General features: G+C 45.2%; 1 protein-coding gene across 5 annotated transcripts in view; it reads left to right on the top strand.

Annotated features, from left to right (window-relative positions):
• APCDD1 (APC down-regulated 1) overlaps positions 1 to 14,946 on the top strand; it is a 33,174-nt gene extending 18,228 nt beyond the window's left edge. For all 5 annotated transcript variants that reach the window (XM_072734872.1, XM_072734870.1, XM_072734871.1 and 2 more), the window contains exons 4-5: positions 11,058 to 11,379; positions 12,846 to 14,946. In XM_072734872.1, the coding sequence (XP_072590973.1) occupies positions 11,058 to 11,379; positions 12,846 to 13,297 (774 nt within the window). In that variant the 3' untranslated portion in view covers positions 13,298 to 14,946. The remainder of the gene's footprint in view (positions 1 to 11,057; positions 11,380 to 12,845) is intronic.
• Positions 14,947 to 22,040: the final 7,094 nt, after the last annotated feature.

Raw genomic sequence — 22,040 nt, 5'->3', positions numbered from 1 at the left:
CTGCTGTAGACTGCGGGGGCTTGTGGTCTCCCACCCGCACTGCTGCTTTCAGAGTTCACAAGGACCCCCTGAGGCAGGTATTGCCTCCTTCGCAGGCAGAAAGGGGAGGTAGCTGAAACTCTGGGGGTTTTCTTTTGTCCCAGGTCATGCACTTGGTGATGTTCTTTTTTTTTTTTTTTTTAATTTTTATTCATTTATTCATAGAGATGCAGAGAGAGAGGGAGAGAGGCAGGGACACAGGCAGAGGGAGAAGCAGGCTCCATGCAGAGAGCCTGACGTGGGACTCGATCCAGGGTCTCCAGGATCATGCCCTGGGCTGCAGGCAGACTAAACCGCTGCACCACCGGGGCTGCCCCACTTGGTGATGTTCTGAACTGGAACTTGAACCCAGACCTCTTTCTCCAGACCCCACATTCATTCCATTCAACTAAGTGAAATGTAAAGTCACTGTGATCACAAGGGAGGATGGAGAGGGGCAGGAAACAATTAAAACCTTATAATGTTCCTTTTTTTGAATGATAGTCCAGTAATTATATTTGGAATTCACAAAGCATTTCCTTCCCATGGGCTCAGAATCCGTGTCAGCCTGTAACATGATCTTCCACCACAGAAGTTGGGGAAGCTCCAGGTAGGGAGGGGTGTGCGGGGAGGGGTGGAAGGAGATTTCTCCAGTAACCGCCCCCCATCAGATTGGCTTCTGTGGACTCCTCTCTAGAACAATAACTCTCTAAATGAGGGGCCCCATTTGACTTTTGTTTGATAGTTTATTCATTTTTTTAATATATTGCTTTTCTTAGTCCTTTGAGCTTCTTATGACTGGTAGAGATATCCCAGAGTACTTCCCCTGCCAAGGACCACTTGGTGTTATCTTCTGTTTATCTGTGCTGTTGTGAGCTCCTGTAATGAAAGTCGCCTTTATTATAATTGTGGGAAATCTGCTGAGGAAGCCCACTTGGCGGGCGCTGCTTCCTCTAGATGCGCCTCACCAGGGACTGTCCCCATGTGTGAGGTGAAGCCAGACAGTCCAGGGCCCCAGATCCAGCCCCTCCCTGGGCTCACAGCATGTCCCCAAGCACAGAACAGGGAGCCAGGCCTACTGGGTCTAGCTGTGAGGTTTCAGAGGCCCTGAGGAGCAAGAGGTAAGTTAGGGCAGTGAAGCAGAAGGTGGCCTTTCTTGCCAGGCCTCCTCAGGATGGGTGAGGAGCGGAGTTGAAGCTCTGCAGGCCCTGTGCATCACACCAAGCCATCAAGAGCACAAGGTGCCATACGTGGCACCTAGGCAAGGGTGGCTTATGAGACGACGGCTAGGAATCATGGGCTCCCCATCCCTTCACGGGACCCTTCCGGGTGGAAGCATCATCCACAGTCGGTGCTGATCAACACGGCTGAACAGCACTTCTCTTGAAATCTCTGGTGTGAGGGAGCAGCCAGGTAAGGGAGCTTTTCTTCTGAACATTTGGCTTCCTCTGAGTACAGTCTAGCCAACTTTTAAATTATCTCTGGGAATGGGGGGTAAAAATGTCATGAATAAAAACAGCCCACAGATAATCCAGAAACATTTGGTAAGCCAAGAGCACCAGCCAGGTCCCACCCTGAACCCTTACGAAGCTATGCTAAGCATGGTGCCTGCTGGCTCTCCAGCAGAGACACTAATAGGCAGCAAACAGCCCAGAGGCAGGAGCAGGGAGGCGGGGAACTGGGTGAGGAGGAGGAAGTTTGAGGGAGGAGGCAGGTGCAGTCCTGGAGCTGCCTGGGCTGGTGTCTGGTCGCTGTCCCCTCCTTCAGCTGGTCCTTTGCCCACACACAGGTTCCGATTCCTTTTCGTCAACTACACACACCCATGGAGGCTGCTTTTAGTCCTGAATCGAAAGAAAGGATTAACCATGCACTTTATTTTTTTTACCTCTATTCCCTCACTCTGAATTTGCCCTTGTATTTCTTGTGGCATGGCTCATCAGGAGGCCAGATAGGTGAAATCAGTATTCCTAGGACCTGTAGCTCTGGAAGATTCCTACTCCCTCCCCAGGCTGTAGGAGGGATTTCTTATTTTGTCAGTGGACTCACTGAACAGAGCCTTCTGTTGAGAGAGCAAAGGCACACACTTGTGGTTCCTGGAGGAGAAATGTCTTGACCATGAGTTATTACCATTGGCATGAGGACTGAGGATGACAGTTGTAAGGCTGACCTTAGAATTTTTATAAACAAAAAAGTGGGAGACTGTTTGTTTGTTTGTTTGTTTTTTAACACTGTCTAGATAAATTGGCGAGAATATAGACTTTGAAGATGGTAGTCAGTCCTGGAATTCACTTCTCCTGTGGCCATCAGCTGCAGGTGATGGTGGTGTCATCTGCTTCTGAAACCTAATCTTCCTTCAATAAAGTGATAAGACTATAAGACTATAAGACTCAGTTGCATTAGTGTGCAGAATGCTGCCTGCCATCTGGGTAGGGCCCTTCACCAAAGCCCCCTTCTCCCCACACCTGAAGTAGGTAGCCCTTCTGGGCGGGTGTCTCCTAGAGGGATGACAATGACAATCACATCTACTGGGGCCTCAAAGTGTTTGATGATTCATCATCATGAATCATTGCCTCCCGTTTTCTCCTCCCTCCCCTGCCACGGCAATTGTGAGGACATTTACCCAGATACTTAAGAGGTAGACCCTCTAAGCCCTAGGCCTGATGCCCTGATTTAAGAAATTTTAAGGGTGGAAAGAACCTTGGGCATTCTGTTAAGTACAAAAAAAAAAAGAAAAAGATATAGAATAGCATGACCAGCATGATACTACTGTGTGAAACTAATAATGAAAGAAGTATAAGATGAACTTACAAAGGAGGCCGTATTTCCAGAAGGGTCCAGGAGAAATGTAGCAACTGCCTCTGAGAAAGGGAACATTTTGGTGATGGTTGGACCAAGACTCATCGCCCTATACATCTTTGTACCTTTTGTGCCACGATCTTACATTTATCTGAACAGTCACTATGCAAAATTAGAATAAATTTCGGAAGTGAGGACTCTGAGGCTCAGAGGAGGGCTGTGGCTACAGCTGAGATGGTGGCAGGGCTGAGAGAAGGACCCAGGCAGGCGTCCAGGGCTGGTGTGTGCTGTCCACCATTGCGACTGCCAGCCTGCATGGCCATGGGCGTCCTTCGAAGGCCAGTGAGGTCTGCATGGCTCTGGGAGCTGAAAGGGCCCGTTCTTCTCTTGTTGTCCCTGGCATGGTCAGCCTGGCTCGCAGTGTGCCACCGATTCCTCAGGAAGTGTTTAGATCCTTCCCCAGGACAGTTATGAGAAGGAATAAACGGACTTGGCCAGTGGTGCCCTTCCAGACTCAGGGCAGGCACAACCCTGGGTGCTCCCTGGCCACTGGCTGGTGGCAGGTCACCTCACCCGCCGGGAAGGGGAAGGAGGAGGGCTGGGAAGCATCCGGAGAGACCACACTCCCCCCACCCCGCCTCTTTGAACTCTTTGCCTCCCTTAATTGCCAGTCCATAGAGACCTGGCTGAAAATTAGTTTAAATGCTAAATTGAGTTTGAAACCACTAGTCTCAGCCCCTCTGGAAATGGGACACCATGTAAAAATAGAAACTTTAAATCAACTTGTTTTTCTAAGCTTTATACAGCTTCGCTGTGAGGTTCAGAGTCCTTTGGCAAATGTGCTGCGTTTGAAGAGAATCAGGTGTGCCGGGAGGATTTTTTCAGGATGAAATTGGCTAGTCTTCAGTACAAAAAAAAAAAAAAAAATCAAGACCACATAAAATAACCCTGAAAGAAGATGCTTTCCCTGAATTGAATTTAACATCAGGGCAGCCGTCACCCTCTGCTTAGATTTTCGTGCAGTTGAAGGGTTAGCAAACCAAATTCTTTCAGTGGTAGAATCAAATAGTAATTAAAAGCAAATGATCGCCCCGGTTGTTGGAAATGCCAGAGCCTCAGGATCAGACTTGTAAGCAAATGGAATTGATCTTTCTCCAAAATCCTGCACTGATTTAGCCACAGGGCCATAAATCAAAGGGGTTGTCTAAAACCAGACACTTTCCCCAAGCCATGTATCTCAAATATTGTACCCCTGCACATTCATAGCACATCAGAGGGAGACAGGCACCCAAATGCTTTTTTAAAAAGTAGCTGAGCACTGAAAATGAAGAAGGTGATACTCATGTGCTTTCTCTCTTGAATTCTGTAGAAATGTCTAGATTGCCAACCGGCCTTTGTTTATGAGGGAGCTTGCCTTCCTGAGCCTTTTCAGAGTCCGTGAGACTTTCTGGTATCTGTGACAGCCGAGAGACTGTGGGCCAGGTGGCCACGGGCAGCGCACTTTTCAGCCCAGGCCCAGGAGATGGCTCTGCCACAGACGAGCCCCTCCTCAGGCATGAGTGTGGTAGGGCTCCCAGTGGCTGGGTCAGTGGGTGTCAAAGGAGCCCTGGAAGGTGGGTTGTGGAAGAATTGGCCTTCCTTCTCTTCCTGCCACTGGCGGGAAAGGAGAGGGAATCCTGGAGGTGACAGGAGGTGATAGAGGACTGGGGAGTTCAAGGAGTCATCACTTAAAAAGCCCATCTTACACTGAGGATGAGTCCTAAAGAAAAGTGTGGCCCTGCTGGCCGGGGCTGGGTGTTTACTGCAGAGCAGCAAACGTTGCCCATTGTATGAGAAGACGGAGCTGACGATTGGGGTTGGATGATGGGGTCTTGATGCTGAAAGGATTGCCGGTGTGGACCTTTTATTGGGGCCAGAGTATGAAGTGTCAGGCAATTGCTGCACCACGCACCTGCTGGCACGTACTTTTATTGCAGAAACAGTTCATTATACTCCTTGACTCTGGAGTATTTCAGCAGATAAACAGACATGCAAGGTTGATTTATTTAAGGAGTTTGCAGACCAGGAAATACTTGTTGTCAGGGACAGTGTAAGTGGTAAACAGTTGATCCCTTAAAAGGCAAGAGAGCCCAGAGGACAGAGTGAGAGCCTGGGCATGCCAGAAATCAACCATTCAGAAAGTCTGTAGTAAGCCCGCAGTGTGTAGGGGCGTCTGCTCAGCGCTGCAGGGAGAGTGGAGGAGGGGGATGGGCCAGACCTGATGGGGGCTTTGGATTTCTAGCAGATTTAGTGTGATTATTAAATCGAATCTACTTTAGCTATTGAAATGAATTTAGATTGATAGAAGTGGAAGAAACAAGTCAAAATGTCAATCAGAAATTTTGTTCTGAAACCATCCTTGAAGTCATTTATTTTAAAGAACTGGCTTCTGAGGGCCCTTTCTGTCTGGCTGTTGAGTGTGCACATTGCGTGTGTGTGTGTGTGTGTGTGTGTGTGTGTATGCGAGGGGGAGGCAAACTTATCTTTGGTGTGCTTTTCTAATGTTTTATAAACCAGAAAGGTCTTTGTGAGCTAACCTTTAGGTTCAAAACTTCTTAGAAAGCCTTTTTCTAGAAAATGAAGAGCTGCTCCCAGGGACCCCCATCCCCCAAGCGCCTCCTCCACTTCTTAACTCCAGGACAGTGTTGAATTGACCATTGTCTCACTAAGTGGTCAGGGGGGTCAGGGGACAAATGCAAAGCCTGAGGAGTCGGCAGCCTAGCTTTCTTGTGTCCTTCCATCATCCGTTCATCCCTCATGGTTCCTGCCAGCTACCTCCAGCCCCTAAAGCTACTGTTTGGGAGACACAGCATGTGTGACCGTGGCTAGTCCACTTACTGCTTCCTGAAAGTGGAATCATCATGACTCATTGAGGTGGTCAAAATGAGCCCAAGTACATCAAGTCCTGGGACCCCAGATCTGAAAAGCACCCCGAGAGGCCCCTTCCACAAGGCAGTCAGCTCTCATCATTTGTGATGAATGCTAGCCTACTCTATTCATTTTGGTAAATAGCCAGTGACAGCATCCTAGCAATTAGTCTGCCACAGGTGAGACTTTTTCATATCTGTTGCGCTCCCCCAGGGTCATGGGAAGTAGGAAAAAGGGAGAGACGTCTGGTCTTGGCCTCCAAGAACTTGACAAAGTTCTTCTCCAGTGGAATGGAGAGGCCCCAGGAAGGCTGTATGTGTAGGAATACCTACAATAGAAATTGAATCAAATGCATGGAGAATTGTGGTTATGGAAAAAAAAAGTATTCAGCTTCAGTCATTGGCAGGTTTCTTCCTAAGAAACATGAATGTGTTTTTTATCCCATGGAAGAAAACTGTGAAAGGAAGTTTCCATCATCTGTTCCCATTTCTCCTCCTTGGGCAAAACTTTTAGCCCAAGAAATGTTTTATTCATCCTGCTTCTCTAGTTGATCTGTTCACAGCAAGATGATATCAAGTAATTTCTTCCATTCTGGGAAGACACTGGAAACAAGTGGATACTGTCACCAAATGTTGTTGACGAACCAACTCTCCAGAAATAAATGTTGGCTGGGACCGGGAGAAAGCCTGGAGAATCCCTATCAGTCATCGGTCAGAGAAAACCTGTTCCAGGGACCAGAGTCTTTGATAGGGAGACATCTGTTCTTTGCAGGACGTCAGCCTAAGGGGTAACCAGGGGATAGCACTCAGCAAAGCCCCAAGAATAAATTATGTTCCAAACTCTACTTTTGGCTTGTAGAATCCTCTGGGCCATGTTATTCTACCTCTCTGTGCCATGGTGGCCTCATCTGTAAAGTGTGCCCATGGTCTCTTTGAGAGATCATAAGCTAAGGGGATGATTTACTTGACCTTCCTCAGACTCAAATGTCCCATACATGCAGGCTGTGGTTAGCTGATGTGCAGGAATCAGAATGCACAGTGGGCAAAACCCCACTCTGCCTAGAACATTGCACACTTATGAGGTTGAAGGCCGATTTTTCATTTTTAGAATAGGTTTGATTGTCTTCTTCTAGGAAATGAATTCCATAGGGATCTTTTTTCTCTCCTCCTCCTTCAGAGCTAAAACATTTTATAGTTGGTGTAAAGAGTTGCAACAAGAAAACACATTCTGGTCCCTCTGCTTTAACCTTCAGATCTTCTGTGGACCCTCACTTTAAAGTAGTTCTTTCTACGATTCAGGGAAGGGAGTGATTTGAAACCCCAATGGTAGAGCCTACAAAAGGACAGCTTCTCAGAGGAGAAAATGGATCGGAGCTGGGGACCAAGAATCATAAAGCACCTGATATTTCAGAGTACACATCGCTTTTCATGTCAAAAAGCTCTTCCCATTTATTTGTTTTGAAAAGCTGCTATTCAAGAAATGCATCCCGAAGAAGAAAAATTTTAGAGCCAATACAGAGTATAGGCCTTAATTTCTGCTTCCACATAATTGTCGCTATGGGTCTTGCGGGTTTTATTCAAGCCAAGGATGATAGGAATAAAGAGCACAAATTAGACTTTTAAAAAATCTGTCTGTACAACAGAAAGGTTTCCCCCTTATCTAACTATGGCTAAACTTTCCCCTTGATGACGTTATTCACAGAGAGGCCAAAAATCCCACCCTTGTTTATGACATCTTGGTTTCTTAATGCCTGCTTGAGAGTTGTTATAAAAAGTTACTAGTCCATTCAACAACAAAAACAACCCTATTAAAAAAATGGTGAAAGGACTTGAGTAGACCTGTCTCCAGAGAAGATATACAAAGAGCCCATAAGCATATGTAAAGATGCTCAGTATCACTAATCCTTAGGGAAATGCAAATCAGAACCACAGTAGGACACTGCACTATACCCATCAGATTGGCTATTATCAAAAAGAGAAAAAAAAAAAACCTGTTGATGAGGATGTGGAGAGATTGGAACCCTGTGCACCATGGGTGGGAATGTAAAGTGTGCAGCTGCTGTGGAAAAACGGTATGGTGATTCCTCTAAAAGTTAAACATAGAATTATGGTATGATCGGGAAATTTAGCTTCTGAGGGTATGCCCAAAATAATGGAAAGTCAGGTCTTAAATAGATTGTACACCTGTGCTCATGGCATCATTATTCACAGTAGCCAAAAACTGGAGTGTTCATCAGCTGATGAATGGATAAACAAAATGTGGTGCATTCATACATTGAAATACTATTCAGCCTTAAAATGAAATTCTGACACAAGCTACAATGTGAATAAACCTTGAGGACATTATGCTAAGTGAAATAAGCCTGTCACAAAAAGGACAAATTCTGTATGCTTTCACTTCTATGAGGTGCCTTGAGTAGACAAGCCCATAGAGACAGAAAGTAGAGTAGTGGTTGCCAAGGGCTGCGATTAAAAGAATGAGGGGTTGGTGTTTATTGAATACAGAGTTTCAATGTGGAAAGATGAAAAAGTTCTAGTAATGGATGGTAGTAATGGTTGCACAAGAGTATGAATGTGCTTAGTGCCACTGAACTGCGCACTTAAAATGGTTAAGATGGTAAGTTTTACATTATGTACATATGTATTTACATTATGTATTTTACCACAATAAAATAAGTAGGAATTTGGTAAGACCAATACCCAAGGGCCAAGTTCCTCTCACTCTGTCCCTCATTTCTCACAGACCCAAATGATGGACGGCAAGCCTTCCTTGCCTGTGGCCTACTTTTCTCCACTGATAAACGGAAATGCTTCCGCCAGGTCCCCATCTCAAGGCTCAGGCCTCTATGCCATTGATCTTAAAAGCACCACATGAACTCCAGATGCTACCATGGCATGTCTCCGGAGCAGCCTGGGCCTGCAGGCTGTGCCTACCTCTCGTCACCAAGCTGGTTCCTGTTCTGATGGAAGAGCACTTGATCCCTGATATTATGCTGGAGCAGTCTTGTGAGAGCTAAGACCCCTATTCTCCTACCCACCTCCACCCCATCCAAGAAGCTTTCTGGGAGGTTCTTGACTTGATGTTGGTATTTGAGCAGACAAATCTTGTCAGGGAATGAGACTCCTACCTAAGAATGGCCAGCAATGAAGTGGCCACATACGATATTTTTAAAATTCCCAAATTATAGATCGCAAAGCAGTTTGTGGGGAATGAGACTCTGTGGCAGCCCACTTGATCTTATCATCTACAAACCACAAACAAAGCTGAACAAAGGAAGCCTTCTCTCCCCTAGTTCCAACTCTAGACTCATCTGATGAGCACAGCAACAAGTTAGCAAGCCTGGTGTTCTCTTTGGAGGAGATTGTAGAGGGAATGTAGAGGCATGGCGACTGAAAAGCTCTTTCCTGCTCTGCTACCCTCGGAGATCTCCCAGCCCCTAACCAAACAACCGTAGGTCACACTGAGCCACTGCTAGACAAGAAAAGGCATTGGAAATCTGGGTTTCTGACTCCAGGAAGCATATACATAGGCTCCTGGGAGTTCCTGTCAGTGCCCACTCTCAGGCCTGAGGCCATACCAGTGAGCTGCTGCACACCATGGCCCCCATGGTTAGGGGAGCCCCCGGCCAGTGTCCACGAGCTGCCCTCCTGACTGTGGGCTACAACTGTTACCCTCCCTCCACAGCACTGATCAGATTTGCCTTGTGCTTCTGTTAGCCCAGTTGGCTTTAGCCAAGCTGGTGTGGGAGGAGAATACCAGAAAGGTCATCCCCCAATCCAGGGGCACGCAGCCCACGGCACGCAGGTGTCCCATGGCTTCGGTTGAACACCCAGCAATGGCAGATGCAACCCAGAACCCAGTTGTCTTGTCTTCCAGACTGTAGCGTTTTGAGAGGAGCCCCAAGCTCTCTGGACAAACAGCATTTACATGGCTGGCAGTGTCTGGCCACCTCTACTCTTGAAAGGCTTTCTCAGCCACAGCCCTAGACAGACGGCCCTTGTCCAGAGGCTGTGGTAGTGTTCTCAAGCAGGTGCACAACGAGGCGCCCCTGAAAGAGCTGCAGCTATGTTGCACTAATTAAATGGCTGAAAGCTAAAAAGCAGGAAGCAAATTAAGAGCCCATAGGCCTTCAAACCTCGAGGCGGGCAGACACAAATGGATGACAGGTGTGCAGGCTGGCTTCGCGGAGGCTCTGCTCTTGCCCTCTTGCCAGCCGCCTCCTTTGAAAGGACCCCTGCTTTACTACGCAACTCCCTTTGTCATTCCAGCAATTGGAATGCTGTCCTTTTTTTTCAGTTTTGTGTGTCTCATAATTGTTTTTAAAAGTGAAAAAAAAAAAACTAATTGTAAAATACACAGAAGCATTTTCATCCTAACCATTTTAGGCGCCCGGTGCAGTAGCGTTAAGCACATTCATGTTATTGGGCACCCATCTCCCCCATCCATCTGCAGAACTTTTTCATCTTCCTGAACTGAAGCTGTGTCCCCATTAAACACAAACTCTCCTTCCCCCCTCCCCCAGACCCTGGTAACTACCATTCTACTTTCTGTCTCTGAATTAGATCACTCTGGGTGCCTCATATAAGTGGGATCATACAGTATTTGTCCTTTGGTGTCTGGCTTATTTCACTGAGCATCGTGTCATCAAGGTTCATCTGTTGTAGCCTGGGTCAGAACTTTTCTTTTTTTCAAGATTGAATCATCTTTCACTGTATGGATGGACCACATCTTGTTTCTCCATTTGCCCGTCTATGTGATTGGGTTGTTAGCGTCACCGGGCCGCCTGAATAATACTGCGAGGAACGTGGGTGAACAGCTGTCTCTTCAAGACCCCGGTGTCAGTTCCTTTGCGCAGAAACCAGAGGGGGCACAGAAACTGCTGGATCGTGTAGGAGGTCTTTTCCTCAGCAACTGCACCATTTTACATTCCCACAAGCAGAGTACGAGGGTTCCAGCTTCCCCACATCCTTGTCCACACCGTTCTTTTCACATTTTTTTCATACTAGCCATCCCAATGGGTATGATGTGAAGCCAGGCTTGCCAAAGTCAAGTGTCTGGGACATATGATAGGATTCTAAAGAGAGTACACATCACAGCTGAAATACTTAGACACGTCCCTGATGTCAGTCGAACACATGTGTGCGCTTGTGAGCCCCTCCCTGCACACACAACACTCTCCCATCTGTGCCCGAGGGCTTGGCTCCAGGTGCCTCTTGGGTGCCCAGGTGACAAGCGATGTCGCCCAGTCCCACTGTGAGCCTGACTTGAAGGAAGCGTGCGTGCACTGCTCTGTCATGAAGACCAAGTTCTCTCGTGTGTTTGTTTCCTGTCTCTAGAACCATGACCATGCCTGCATAGCCTGCCGCATCATCCACAGGTCAGACGAGCACCGCCCGCCCCTCCTGCCCCCCAAGGCTGACCTGACCGTCGGCCTGCATGGCGAGTGGGTGAGCCAGCGCTGCGAGGTGCGGCCCGAAGTCCTCTTCCTCACGCGCCACTTCATCTTCCATGACAACAACAACACCTGGGAAGGGCACTACTACCACTACTCTGACCCCGTCTGCAAGCACCCCACCTTCACCATCTACGCTAAGGGCCGCTACAGCCGGGGCGTGCACTCCTCCAGGGTCATGGGAGGAACGGAGTTTGTGTTCAAAGGTAGGGCTCCCACCTCAGCAACCAGGGTAACAGCCCAGCGGGTGACAAACTTGAGCGGCTTGGGGACCTTTTTGTCGAGGCAGAGCCTGAAGGAAGGAAAGGGCTTTTATTTTTTTTTCCGGTAGAGATGTTGGGTGAGAGACTAGGGAATACTTTCTGCTTTTAGTTCATCATTTACACCGGCCTCTGAGGCTCCCCTCTGCTCAGAATGGGGCCGGCAGGGGTGGCTCAGCCTGTGGGCCAAGATGGGGGAACGCCCCCCTCCCCACTGTGCACGGTGTCACATGTGGCCACGGGGTGTGTTACTGCAGACGAAACCTCGCATCTGCATGTTCCTGTCGTGTGCACAGCTGGGGGCAATTTGGAGCTGCCCCTGGGATGACGTCACACGTACTTGCTGCATTCAGGGTGCTCTCTTGAGTGGGCAGTAAAGAGGAGATGGTAGTTACACGCCTTAGGGGCTCCGAAGGGTCCTTTCCAGCGCTGAGTTTGTCATGCGCTTGCAAGTTGTCATGCGCTTGGAGGTGGGAAGTTTGGGATTCGTAATGAGGATCAAAGTGACAAAGGTTAAGGGGTAGAAATTCACCAGGCTGTTACAAGTGAGGGAGGTCTTGTGGCCTCTTTTTTTCTAGAATTTCTTTTGAAGCTTATGCATCTTTAAGAGATGGTGTCAGTCACATCACAGACAAATAAAAGAGAGGTGGCGCAGAGACTGGGTGTGACCCCCTGATTCAGGCTATTTAACGTGAAATATTTCTGCTGACCCAGATAAGTCCTAGGGCATCTTAGCCCATGCTGCCCCCCCCACCCCCCCGCCTTAGCAAGGAAGATTTTTCTCCAGGGAGGATGGACCTTTGCTAGATGTGGCTAAGAGAACAACAGTCTCTGACTCCACCCTGGAGCTGTGGCGGCATACATAAAATACGGTCCCCTGGGCTCCTTCAAAAACAGCCCTCTATAAGTGCTGGGGTTTCTATTTAATTACTCATATTTTACTTGCCTGCAGCCTAATTTATTTTAGATACCTGATATATGGGCCAGTATTAATTTGCCAGACTGCTAAATAACTAGGAAAGGTATTCAACACCAAAGCTACTTAAAAACTTCAAAATGCTTTCATCAAAACAACATTCCAGTTTGTGTTGAATATTTCGTCAATCCCCTAGAGTCATTGTCACCAAAGACAGCTCCTTGGAGATACTCTGTGTGACAGCTTGATGTCACGTCAACATGCAGTCAGCTGCAGCATTTCTACGCCAAATGTGGTCTACCTGCAGTGTGTTTGGTGTCATGACCCTTCAGATCGACATGTTGAACTCTCTCCACTGGGGGATGCTTTTAGGCAAGCTGCGGCAGGGGGGTGGCTGGGCATGGTGGGGTTTAGAGCAGATGGCCAGCGCAGCTGGAGTGCTTTTTGCACCACACGCCACCCCTAGAGTCACCGACCTGTCATCTCTCCTTCGCAGTGAACCACATGAAGGTCACCCCCATGGATGCGGCCACAGCCTCGCTCCTCAACGTCTTTAACGGGAATGAGTGTGGAGCTGAGGGCTCCTGGCAGGTGGGCGTCCAGCAGGACGTGACACACACCAATGGCTGCGTGGCGCTGGGGATCAAACTACCTCACACGGAATACGAAATCTTCAAAATGGAGCAGGATGCCCGTGGCCGCTATCTGCTGTTCAATGGCCAGAGGCCCAGCGATGGGTCTAGTCCAGACAGGCCCGAGAAGAGAGCCACCTCCTACCAGATGCCCTTAGTGCAGTGTGCGTCCTCTGTGCCCAGAGCTGAGGACTTCTCCGAGAACTACCGGGGTCACCAGTATGGGAGCTGGGCGCCTGGAAGGAGCGCTTGTCCCCTGCTCCTTGCTGTACTCACCGGCCTTTTGACTCTACTGCACTGGAATGTCCTCAGATAGAAGTTTTTAAGAAGCTCTATTTTTCCAGACCAGGATTCCTTATAATTTACAGATTTACCAAAAGAAAGGACACTATTTCTTGTGATGCACTTGAATGCCCCAGAACTGAGGTCCTTTTCTGCTGCCTGGCCCCCTCCCTCTCAGCCTGAGTCCTGAGCAGTGCTGTTTGAAGTTTATGCTTTGAACTCTGTCCAGTGGGATCCCAGGCCTGGGTGCCTTCTCAAGGGTAATTGCACTTTAAGACCGCAGAGAGTGTCGAGCTAGTGTGTTTGGTAGAGGGGGCAGGGTGATAACGAAGTCCTCTTCTTTTCTTCCTCATAATTATTATTATATTTCTGAGTTAAACTTAGATGAGTATCAAGCTCCAGCTTTTCCTGCCACTGTATCGCGGTTGCTTCCTGTCCTCCCTTGAAACTGTTTTGCTACCTGGAATCCAATGCAGAGTTGGTTTGGGACTGCAATCAAGACACCTCTTATTAATAAAGAAAAGACTTGAGTGTAGATATGTATATAGGGAAAGACACAGGGTTTAGCTTAACCATCCTGACAGCCTTTATGCAAAAAAAAAAAAAGGGGGGAATCCAAGTTTTCAAATGTTGAGTGGAAAAACATCTGTAATTAAAGTTTTAACGTAATTTAAACTATCGTTGTTTTAACTTATGGGGAGAGGAGACTTGGTTATGTGCTGGTTTCTGGCTGGTTGCGGAATGCACGCTGCTTTACTGCTGCTCAGTTGACAAGGGTAGTCAAGCAAATATCAAAAGCAAGACAGGCAGACCCAGCAATGTACGGGGTGGTGACTGTGTCATGTGCCACCCGAATGATAAAAAGTGCCTGTTCATTCCACACTTTCCTCCCCGTGGAACCCTCATCCTCGCTCATGCTGTATCTGGCTGGGGTGAGTAGATGGAACCTCACCTAGCCATCTCTGCTACCCTCAAAGATGACTATTCAGAGACCATGCTTTGCTGTTCGGGGGCCGGGATGTTCAGAGAGCGTGCCATGGGGGCGTCCTCACCAGGCCTGCACTAGATACTCGATGTGTGTGCAACCCAGGCTTTGGGTAAAGCCCCCGTATCCTCGGATGTACCAGCTTGAGTTGGTTTCTGCTCTGCTGTTGTTGCCTTTGCTCTGTGACTGCAGAAGGTCTCAGGGTCACCTTCTAGAGTGCCTGTGAGCTTCTCTCTCTCTCAGACATTGGGAGGATGCATGAGGCATGTCTGCCCATTACTTTGGATTATTACAGATGGTGCTATCTGAACACCAAGTGCTGTTGCCAATAGAGACCGACGGAGGGAAATAGCAAGGCATCCAAAGCCTGGATGGAATCAGGAGTGAGCATGGAAACCGTGATCAAGGTCGAGAGTCATACTTGTATTTAAAAATTAACTTTATGAAATGCTGTAGCATTCAGTGTGGTGATAAGTTATAAGGATAGCATGGAGTACCAAAGCGCTTTATCTTTAGAATATATTTTAAGTTGTGGTGCATACTGAGGGGGTTTATTCAAATGAAAATACTAACTTAATGTCTGCCAAGTTTAATAAAGATGTCAAAAGTACTCCCACAGAATACATTTTACCTGTGGATCTATTTAATCAATACTAATGCTATCTTTAAAGGATATAATAAAATTATATGAAAAACTATGTTCACTGCTAAAGAATACCTCAGTGATTTGCCATAAAAGTGATAGATTTATAGCTATTGAATTCACAGGCACTCACCTAGACTTAGCTACTCACACTTTTAAAAAGTACACTACGTACACACACACACACACACACACACACGTATATCCAAATATGTAGATATTAACATGTATGTAATGTATGTGTTTATGTCTTAGAGATAACACGATATTCGTGGGGTCATAGCACTTCCTGATACACTATACATCACTACAGAGAATGGCTGGTATAATTTACTCACAAATCATCCACACCGATATATGCCTGTTGCTTGCTGTATCACCCACGTGTATCACATCTTGTCTTGGTTATGTCATGTTAATGCAAATAAGGGTCAGTAAGTTAATAGCAGATAGTTCCACTTGTGAAAACTGGGTTTGGTGAAAGAAGTACGTAAATAAAAGATGGTTCTTCTAGACTTCCCTGTCCTGGAACTAGACTTCCCTGGCCTGGAACTAGACTTCCTGTTTTCCTGGGTAGTAGGCTGATGATGGTCAGGGTCAGAAAGTTGTTCCTTGGGTGAACCTTGTAAAATCCAGGTGGACCCTGGACTCAGAAAGGAGTTTCCTGGAGCCCCCATCACTCAGTGTGGAATAAAGGTAATTTGTGCAGACATGACAAATCTGGTCATCTGCTTAGGTGCCCAGTGCCTGTGACATCCAGGTGATGTCCATCCTGCCATCCTGAACAGTCCATCAGGGGGTCCCGGTCCTGTGGCAGCCCACTAATGTAACTCTTAGCAGTGCCCGGTGCCCGGAATCCCTGCAAGAGGAGCTGAGGGTCAGGGCATCCTCCACAAGGCTTTACACACATCTTGTAAAAACGACTGGAACATAAGACCTGTGGTTCCTGGTTGAAGGGAAAGCTTTCACAATAATAGAAGAGCCATTCTCCATCCCACCAACTCTTTAAATATATCTTGAAAGCAAAGATTATGTTAAGTAGTCCACACACATATTGCAATATTATATTTTAAAATGGTAACCCCGCCATCCCTATAAGACTTAAATCAGGCACGTAGCAATGGAGTGCCAAAACCAACAGCATCTAACGAGGCATTTCTGGATACTGTCCTCAAAAGAAAATGCAGACCGTCCTGAGGGTATTGGGGGAGTAGGGATGGTGGGTGGAAATACACAGAGAGGAACCCACTCTGACACAATTTCTCTACTTGACACAGATTTTTCTGGCCTTCTCAAGACATCTAAGCTTTTGTGAATCCAAACATCTTTCATAAGAATATATCTGCGTGAAGAACAATAAAAGTAGCTTGGATAAATGTTTCTCACTGATCTAGATTCTTGACAAAATGTGTAAGCATTCTCAAGTAAGAGAATCATATGTCCTAAAATACTAGTTGAATTCTTTAAAGCCCTGTAATGATCCAAGAGTTTTGGGCTCACAGGGCAAACAAACCATCTCTGAGTGTCCGTGGGGCTCCTATGTTTTCACAACCCCATCTCCCTGGTGTTTCAGTAGGTAGAAGTAACACTATCATGAGAAAAAAAAAAACAAACTACTGGTTATGACTTCAACTTCAACGTTGGCTGAGGCCTGATGAAGTGGACGCTTGACACAACCACGTTTCTCCAGGGGGTACCCAACTGACGCCCAGTTGTACCCACAAGAGATGCCACACCGGGCAAACACACATCTCCTTTACTCAACTGCACAGCTCCCTGGGCGACAGGTTGTGGGATATGACCCGTGGCCTCCCGTGGTTTCCATGGATTCATTCTGGTCTCTTGGTTTCTGACATCTGCTATACCACCACCTCTATGACCCCTATGCCCTGTGGAACACCACCCGAGCAACTCCATGTCCCCTTGACTTAATCAATCCGGTATAGCTATTACGTTAGAATCCAGAGGCCAGAGGATTTGGGAGCAGAGAGAGCAGCACTTTGCAGCCCCGTGCCCCCAAGCCTTGTCACCTACTAGCTGCCTCTTCATCCTCCTGAGCTGGAGGGGCACCTGGCAGCTTTGCTCCTTAGGAACTGCTTCAGCCTTTCCCTTCCCCATGAAGTCTCTCCTTCTCGAGTGATACGAAAATCTGAGAAAGATCCTCAGCAGTTCAGGAATTGTACTTGCCAAGGACTTCAGGCACTGGAGGCTCAGACATTTTTCTGCAGCAGATGAGGCCAATACAGAGGACTATTGATAGGGCGTGACCTTCAGAAAATCAAGGTTATAATAAACAAGTGAGGGACGCCGTGTATTAAGAAAGCTCATTTGCAGAATGTCTTTCTGTTCCCTAAATAACACAGTCCACATTCTCACAGGCTGGGCCCTGGGTAATACGACTGCCCGGGAATCAGTTTGAAACATTAAGATACCTCATAGACTGAAAAATGGAAATATCTGTTGCATGTTGCAGTTTTATCCTCCAATTTATTTGGGAAATGGAGCTATGTTACATCTGAGTCCCAGCATCACTTACATGAAAGAATAATCAGCCTCATAGTATTCTCAACTCAGAGCAACTAATTAGAGCATTCAAAGAAAAAAAGGTTCCTGTAAAGAGTGTGTTGTCTTGAAGCAGAAGAGAGTATATTGCGTTGTATTAGAAACAAGCAGCTTGGCAGGGGAAACTCGCATTAGGCAAGAAGACAGTTCTCTTACTCCATTACTGCCTTGCGATCCCTGGAAATAAGACACCTTAGTAACACATAAGGCCACTTTGCCTTAAAAGCCCTTTGCATAAATTAAGCTTTTGAAATGAATTCTCTTCCCAATATCAGAGAGCACAGCAAGACAAGTACGATGGTCCTTTAAAAAGAAATAGCATTCTTTGTAGGGTTTCATGCCACTTATGTAGAAAGAGAGGCAGTCCGTATCCAATTCCAGCGGGCGTCCATATCCACCTCAACGCTGTTTCCACCCTTTGTCAGTGTGAAGATCCTTCTGGTTTTTAATTATATGTATATTTCATCAATGTGCAAATCTTCTTTCCTACTACATGTTCCAGATTAAATTTGACCAATTGGTAAAATCTTGAAATAAGGCTAGCAAATAGAGCATTAAATTCCTTGTAAACTTCAACTGGCTCCAGAGAAGACCAAAAAGGCATCACTAATTTCATGTTAATAAATGATAAAGGTGAAGCTCCCTGAGGTCAGGGATTAGGGAATCAAAGAGCTTTTATGGAGTCGTTCTTCTCACGCTCCAGAATTTCAGCCTGACTTCCCCCAGCCCCGCAGCCGTTTCTTGAATGCACACTGAATATGTGACATCATAACTGGTTCTTCACATTCATTAACTCGTTTCATCTTCACTACAACCTTGCATGGTTGTAGTGAATTCTTTACAGTTTTGAATTCTTGCTGAAAAATCTGGTTATGGTTTGCAGCGTGCTTGTCCTAACTCCCCACAAACAAGCCAGTTTTTCTTTGGGGACTTTATCACCCACCCTTCCAGAACATGTGGAGATACAGCAAAGCTGGTGAAACATATGTGAGTCCCGGATTTCAGGGGAGAGAGAGTGGAAACTAGGGCAGTGTCAGTCTCTGCTTTTAACTTTGAGAGTGGAACTTCCAATCATTACCCTCTGGATCAGGCTTGGGGAAGCTGAGGGAGCCTCCTTCCTCTCAGAAGGCTTCGGAAACCATCTGGACAGAACAGTGCATGCCCTCTTTGCATCAAGTGGGCATTTTCAACTTCCAGACATTGTCAGGCTTCAGTGACCCTCGGTTCCTCAGCCGGCCCAAGAGGACTCCATCCAGATCTTTCCTGGTCCAAGGTCTCCAGACCAGTGAGTGAAGGTGCCTTCATAATGGTCTTTGGCACACAGGAGCACACACTGGATATTTAAAGCTCAAGGGACAGACATTTGAGCAGCTTGGGTCAAGCTGGAGAGAGATGTAATGCACTCAGTGAAACTCCTTAGGAGAAGCACGTTGTGCAGTGTGAGACATCCTTTGGGTGGAAGTATGTGTACGAGTGTCTGCACTCTTTGGGGCTGAAGTGTGTTTTAGTGAATTTTTCAAGCAGGCTAGCTTTCATCTTGGCCCTGACTTAGCACATCGTCCCGGTAAGGCCATGTCTGCCTGTGGTCATTAGATATTGATCCCTCCCCACTTCACTCCACCAACCCCTGGCAACCTTGGATCTTTTTTTACTATCTCCATAGTTTTGCACCAGCATTTAGTGTTGTCTTTCCTAATAGGTGTGCAGTGGTATCTCATTTCCCTGATGACATATGATACAGAGCATCTTTTAATGTGCTTATTTTCCTTTCCAATCCATACATCTTCTTTGCTGAGGTGTCCCTTCAGGTCTCTACCCCATTTTAAAATTGGGCTGTTTTCTTATTGTTGGATTTTAAAGATTCTTTATATATTGTGAATAGCAGTTCTTTATCAGATGTTTATTTGGTAGATATTTTCTCCCAGTCTGCAGCTTGTCTTCTTATTGACATTGTATTTCACAAAGCAGAAGTTTTTAATTTAATGAGGTCCATCTTATTGTTTTCATGTATCATGTCTTTGATATTGTATCTAAAAAGTCTTTGCCATACCCAAGGTCATCTAGGGCTCTTTACTATGTTGTCTTTTAGGAGTTTTGTGTTTTACATTTAGGTCTACAATTCGTATTGAGTTAATTTTTGTAAAGGGTGAAAGGTCTGTGTCTAAATTAACTTTTCAGATGTGGGTGTCCACTTTTCCCCATAATTTGTTGATCCATTGTGTTGCCTTTGTTCTTTTGTCAAAGATCAGTTGAGTACAACAATGTGGGTCTATTTCTTTTCCATTGATCTATTTGTCTATTCTTTTGCCAATACTATACTGTTTTGATGACCGTAACTTTAAAGTAAATCTTAGAGTTCAGGGTTGTCAGCCCTCCAACTGTTCCTCTTCAATATTGTGTTGGTTATTCTGGGTCTTTTGTCCCTCTATATAAATTTAGAACCCGTTTGCCAATATCCACAAATTAACTTGCTGAGATGTTGATTGGGAATACATTGAACCTAAGATCAAGTTGAGAATAACTGAGTTCTTGAAAATATTGAGTCTTCCTATCCATGAATGTGGAATGTTTCTTCATTTATGTAGTTACCATATTTCTTTCATCAGAGGTTTGTAGTTTTCCTCATATAGATCTTGTACGTATTTTGTTTCATTTATAGCTAAGTATTAGTTTTTAGGGTGCTAATGTAAATGGTATTGTGGGGCAGCCCGGGTGGCTCAGAGGTTCGGCCGACTTTGGCCCAGGGTGTGATTCTGGAGACCCGGGATCGAGTCCTGCATCAGGCTCCCTGCATGGAGCCTGCTTCTCCCTCTGCCTGTGTCTCTGCCTCTCTCTCTCTCTCTGTGTGTGTGTGTGTCTCATGAGTATATAAATAAAATCTTTTTTTAAAAAATGGTATTGTGTTTTTAATTTTAAATTCCACTTGCTCATTGCTAGTATATAGGTAAGTGATTGACTTTTGTCCTGCAAATCTTGCTATAATCACCTATTAGTTCTGAAAGGTTTTTTTGTTGATTCTTTTAGATTTTCTACATAAATGATCATGGCAGCTGTGAACAGTTTTATTCTTCCTTCCTAATCTGTATACCTTTTGTTTCCTTTTCTTGCCTTTTTGCATTAGCTAGAACTTCTAGTATGATATTGAAAAGTGATGATGAGGGGGGATATGCTTGCCTTGTACGTGATTTTAGTGGGAACGCTTCCATTTCTTACCATTAGGTATGATGTTAGCTGTCAGTTTTTATAGATAGTCTTTATCAAGTTGGGGACTTAATTAAGTCCTCTATTCCTAGTTTAGTGAAAATCTTTATCATGAATGGTTGTTGGATTTTGTTAAATATTTTTACTGCACCTACACCTATTGATGTGCTCATTGTGATTTTTCTTTTTTACCCTATTGATATGATGATTTGTATTTATTGATTTTCAAATATTGAACCAGACTTGCGTACCTGAAATAAATTCCCCTTAGTCATTGTGCATAATTATTTTCATTATTCATTGTATAATCAGGATATATGTATATATATGTATATATGCATATATACATATATACATATGTATACTTGCTCTTGGGTAATAAGAGTTCCTTATATTTTTTTATTACTCCCTTATCATATACATAGTTTGCAAATATTTTCTCCAATTCCATAGTTTGCTTTTCACATTAGAATGAACTTAACTAAAAAAGTCAAAGGTTTGTACACTGAAAACTACAAAACATTGATGAAAGAAATTAAAGAAGACATAGATAAATGGAAACACATCCATGTTCATGAACTGGACAAATTCATGTTGTTGAAATGTCCATACTACCCAGAGAGATCTATAGATTCAATGTAATTCTTTCAAAATCTCAATGGCATTTTTTTGCAGAAATAGAAAAAATAATTCTAAAATTTATATGGAACCACAAAGGACTCTGAAGAACCAAAGCTATCTTAAGAAAGAAAAACAAAACTGGAGGCATCATACTCCCTGATTTCAAAATATATTACAAAGCTATAGTAATTAAACGGTATGGCATTGACATAAAGACATACATCAGTAGAACAAAATAGAGAGCCCAGAAATAAACTCACATTTATAAAGTCAATTGATCTTTGACAAGGGTATTAAGAATACATGGGAACAGTCTCTTCAACAAATGGTGTTGGGAAAACTGTATATCCACACCCAAAAGAATGAAATTGGATTCTGCATCATTAAAATCCAATCAAAATAAATTAGAAGCTTAAACTCCTGAAACTGTAAGATTTCTATGAAAAAAAAAAAACAAAAGTATAGCTTCACAGACATTGGTCTTGGCAATGATTTCTTGAATATGACTCCAAAAGCAAAGGCAACAAGAGGAAAAATAAACAAATGAGTATATATCAAACCAAAGCACTTCTGCACACCAAAATCAATAGAATAAAAAGGCAACCTATGGAATGGGAGAAAATATCATGTATCTGACAAGGGGTTAATACCCAAGAAATATGAGGTATAAGGAACCACTACAACTCAATAGCCAAACACAAAAGAAATAACTCAATTTTCAAAATGGATGAAGGACTTGAATAGGCATTTCTCCAAAAATAGTGT

This window comes from Vulpes vulpes, chromosome 13, assembly GCF_048418805.1.
Source record: "Vulpes vulpes isolate BD-2025 chromosome 13, VulVul3, whole genome shotgun sequence".
NCBI classification, from domain to species: Eukaryota; Metazoa; Chordata; class Mammalia; order Carnivora; family Canidae; genus Vulpes; species Vulpes vulpes.
This window is presented reverse-complemented; position numbering and strand designations above follow the sequence as displayed.